At 40.4% G+C, this 4,617-nt stretch overlaps 1 protein-coding gene across 1 annotated transcript in view; it reads right to left on the bottom strand.

The window, feature by feature from the left end:
* Positions 1-1,052: 1,052 nt before the first annotated feature.
* Positions 1,053-4,617, bottom strand: part of prokr1a (prokineticin receptor 1a) — a 6,900-nt gene continuing 3,335 nt past the window's right edge. The window contains exon 2 of the mRNA XM_060860994.1: positions 1,053-3,288. Coding sequence (XP_060716977.1) covers positions 2,571-3,288 — 718 coding nt within the window. The 3' untranslated portion in view covers positions 1,053-2,570. The remainder of the gene's footprint in view (positions 3,289-4,617) is intronic.

Genomic DNA, 4,617 nt, shown 5'->3' with positions numbered 1-4,617 from the left:
CTATCTATCTATCTACAGTATATACTATCTATCTATCTATCTATCTATCTATCTATCTATCTATCTATCTCATCTATCTATCTATCTATCTATCTATCTATCTATCTATCTATCTATCTATATCATCTATCTATCTATCTATCTATCTATCTATCTATCTATCTATCTATCTATCTATCTATATCATCTATCTATCTATCTATCTATCTCATCTATCTATCTATCTATCTATCTATCTATCTATCTATCTATCTATCTATCTATCTATCTATCTATCTATCTGAAAGTTAGCGATATGTGGTGTGGATTAACAGGAGTGAAATAATTCACACTGAAGGGGCTTCACACACAGCATCTCTGAGTTAGTCAGAAAATCTCAAACACAACACACATGTTCTTAAAAACTGTAGAATCATTAATGATTTGTTTAAAAATACAGCAATTACATTTGAAAATATTTTTTACTGTTTGCAGGTCCTAACAAGTCCTAACAAGTCCTAGCAAGGCGTAATAGCGTATTAGTGTAAATTATTGACAGCTTGCTAACGTTCTGATCTCCTTAATGCTACTAATGCAACTTTAATTGTTTCGAATGTAAAAATTGTGCAACGAAGGCTGACCACGCAGAAACCGTTTTATATCACATTTGTGCCCACAAAAGCACTGGAAACGCACATCTAGCATAGGGTTGGGTAATTAGTTTCCAGTGATTCTGCCAAAATACTAAATACTGAGCTTAACACTTGACTTGATCTTAAACAATCCTCACTTCTGGCTCAGGCTTTCTAGCTTACTGACGAATCCTGCTTTAAATTCTGCAATATTGCTTTGCCTTTAGAAGAGTTGTGTTTCTTCATATTTGGAAAGAAATGCTTCATTTTATGGACCGAAATCTGCTCGTAAAAGGAAGAAATTGAAAAACACACGATAGTTTATGCCAAATACGTAAACGGTAAAGTAGGTGAAATAATAATAAAGTACTATAAATTCTCAGTCTAAACTGCAGTACAATATTTCCAGAAAAGGAAAGATATTATTGTGTATTTGTTTATTTCAGGAAACTTACTTTATACATATGAATATTATCCATTTTTTTTATACACATGAATGAATTGTTCTCTGAAGTCATTGGCGATTCATTAAATATTTAAATACAAATATTCCACATATGAAAAATGAACATGAACCTTCCTGAAGCAAAGATACACCAAAATACAACCAAATAATCATTTAATAATAATAATAATAATAATAATAATAATAATAATAATAATAATAATAATAAAAGATACTCGAGATCTTCGGTTTTCGTTATTTGTCGAGAGAGAGGTACAAGAAGAGCTACAGTATAGGACTACTATAATATCATAAATCCTGCTTCACTAATGATTAACATTCACAGTCAGTTTTAAAAAAAAAGGATTTGGAGACGGAATTAGTGGAACAGTGTGTAAAACGTGCTCGTGACTTTTCCTCCATTATCCTTGGTTTAGAAAAATGCACTGTGACGTTTAGTTGGACGTGCAAGGGGTAAAGCAAAACCATATGACCTGTGTAGTAGAAAAAATAAACATTGGAGATACGTGATTTCTGAGGTATGTCTGAGGTTGCAGTGAGTGAATGTGATCTCCTCCAAGCAGATGATGGCTTTCACACTTTCACTGTTGGTAAGACTTTTCACTCACTCTCACTCATATCTCATGTGTCATCGGGCATCAAGGCAGGATACACCCTGGACGGAGTGCCAACCCTTCGCAGGGCACACACACACACACTCATTCACTCACGCAATCACACACTAGGGACAATTTTCCAGAGATGCCAATCAACCTACCATGCATGTCTTTGGATCGGGGGAGGAAACCGGAGTACCCGGAGGAAACCCCCGAGGCACGGGGAGAACATGCAAACTCCACACACACAAGGTGGAGGCGGGAATCAAACCCCCAACCCTGGTGGTGTGAGGCGAACGTGCTAACCACTAAGCCACCGTGTCCCCTTGATATAACTTTTGATATAACTTTTGATGCACAATTTCATCCCAAATATTGTCCTCTATAAGTCTTTTTTTTGGTGGTCCCTTTCCACTGGACAGAGACGAGGAGAACTACGTTGGTAGATGTATCAGATAAAAGGATACTTTGGCTTTTCCCTTAGGAAAAAAAATAGACATTTAAAGTTCTATTTGTAAAGTTCCAGTCCTTCACTGGAGTTCTGCACTAACAGAATCCCTTAAAGATACTAAGAAGTCTTGAGGAGTAGCTGAGAAGAGAATGTTCAATCTTGCCATCCACCGTTCCTCTGTCAAACCTACAACAAGGTCTTCCAACTATTCAAACAACCTTTTGAGGAAGCCTTTTTTTCTAGTGTAGATCCTATAATATGCAGATTTCATTATTATTCCTGATTTATCCAGAGATCTGAAGGAATCTGTGTAGCCTTTTGTGAATTTATCTCTTGATAATATTAAAGACTTCATTTGACAACGTTACACCAAGAACTCTGTCTTCATCCTCCTCCACCTCCTCCTCATCGTCCTCCTCTTCTCCTCTTCCAGATGTTTAATCTCTTCATCTTATTCGTGCACATTCCACCTCCTCCGTCACTTTGAGTGAAGAAGTCCTCATATCGCCCTCGACCACCATCTTCACACCAGTGATTGTGGTTTTCCTCGACACAACGTGCCACTGTGGACACGTGGCCTTCTTGAGACACTTAGCAGCGTTGTTCCTCACACTCACGAAGCACAGAGTGTTGATAACCCCGTTGCTCATGGCAATGCTTTCGATGATGTAAAACGCGACCAGTGAATTGCGCTCGCGTGTGATCACTGACGGGTAGAAATCCCTCAGAAGTGCAAAGCCGTAATACGGCGCCCAGCAAAGCACGTAAGCCACAAGGACAGCAATCAGAGCGACCACAGTTCGTCGCCTTCGATGCAAACGCCGCTCTAGTTGCTCCGTTGGAAACCCTGGAACGTTCTTGAACCAGAGTTCACGTGAGATCCGAGCATAGCACGACGCCATGACTGCCACAGGTCCTACAAACTCCACCACCAGAATGAAGACAAAGTAAGAGCGGTAGAGAAGCTGCTGGTCTGCTGACCAGATCTGGGCACAGAAGATCTTGCTGCCACGTGCGACAGCGCCTTGAGGGTACTCGTGCTCTGTGGCGAAGTAAGCCGAGGGCACGGAAATGAGAATAGGCAAGATCCAGACTCCAAATATGAGCCAGTAGGCGGTCTGGTACTTCATTCTGGGCTTGAGAGGATGCACGATGGCCATGTATCTACGAAACACACACACACACACACACACACACAAAGAGAGAGAAGCTGATATTTATTTTTAAGAAAAAGGCATTAATATTCAATTGAGACAGAAAGACACAATAAAAATATTAAACACAAAGCTGCACTTCTGCTGTTTATCAGGTAAACCTGTTGCCCACCTCCGCATCATCCAGCAGTGAACATCAGAGAACCATTACTGAGATTATAGTAAGCATCACTGTGACCATGACATCGTGTGTGAAGTAATGGTACGGGTTTATATGAAGACAATAAGACATCCTGACGTTAAAGGTTCTTTAAAAAGACGACAAAGAACCATTGAAGAACAAAACCATTTATCAGTAACAGTTCGTACAGAGACGTTCCACATAAACAAAGCAACAAGTAGAGAAGCATTTATTTAGCATTTAGAGAAATTTATGAGAGAGAGAGTGTGTGAGAGAGTGAGAGAGAGAGAGACAGAGAGAGAGAGAGTGAGAGAGAGACAGAGCGAGAGAGTGTGTGAGAGAGACAGAGAGAGAGTGAGGGAGAGTGAGACAGAGACAGAGAGCAACAGAAAGAGAGAGAGACAGACAGAGACAGAGAGAGACAGAGAGCGAGAGAGAGAGACAGAGAGAAAGAGTGAGAGAGGGAGAGAGAGCGAGAGAGAGAGAGAGACAGACAGAGAGAGACAGAGAGACAGTGTGAGAGAGAGAGAGAGAGAGAGAGAGAGAGAGAGAGAGAGAGAGAGACAGACAGAGAGTGAGAGAGAGAGACAGAAAGTAAGAGAGACAGTGTGAGAGAGAGAGAGAGACAGAGAGTGAGAGAAAGAGAGAGAGACAGAGAGAGGGAGAGAGAGAGAGAGAGAGAGAGAGAGAGACAGACAGACAGAGAGAGAGAGAGAGAGAGAGAGAGAGAGAGAGAGTCTTGCATTGGTGTTGTCCATATTGTTCAAGAGAAAGACTTGAACAAAGCTTAGAAACAAAACTTTTGTCCATAGAAACAAATCCAGTCAGTGAAGCAGATAATGTGGACAATGAGGTAGAAGTATAAACAATCATTAACCAATAAACTGGCTGAGAAGTTAAGCGTGCAGGCGAACACACTTATAAACACTTACAAAACGCTTTAGTGATGAATAAAGTTGGAACTTGTTTGACATTTCGGAACATTTCTCAGTCCTTCCGTTCACATGCAGTCATTATGTCAGCAGTGATTAATTAACATTTCACCCAAAGTACAATGTGCTGTACTTTGCTCCTTTGGACACGATGTCCCTTACACTCGATACGGCCAAAAATGTCAATATTCCTCTCCTGCTCAACTATTTAGCCCTTGAAGAATTC

This window comes from Tachysurus vachellii, chromosome 24 (genome assembly GCF_030014155.1).
Source record: "Tachysurus vachellii isolate PV-2020 chromosome 24, HZAU_Pvac_v1, whole genome shotgun sequence".
Taxonomy (NCBI): domain Eukaryota; kingdom Metazoa; phylum Chordata; class Actinopteri; order Siluriformes; family Bagridae; genus Tachysurus; species Tachysurus vachellii.
Note: the sequence above shows the minus strand (reverse complement) of the source record. Positions and strands in the feature narration are given on the sequence as shown.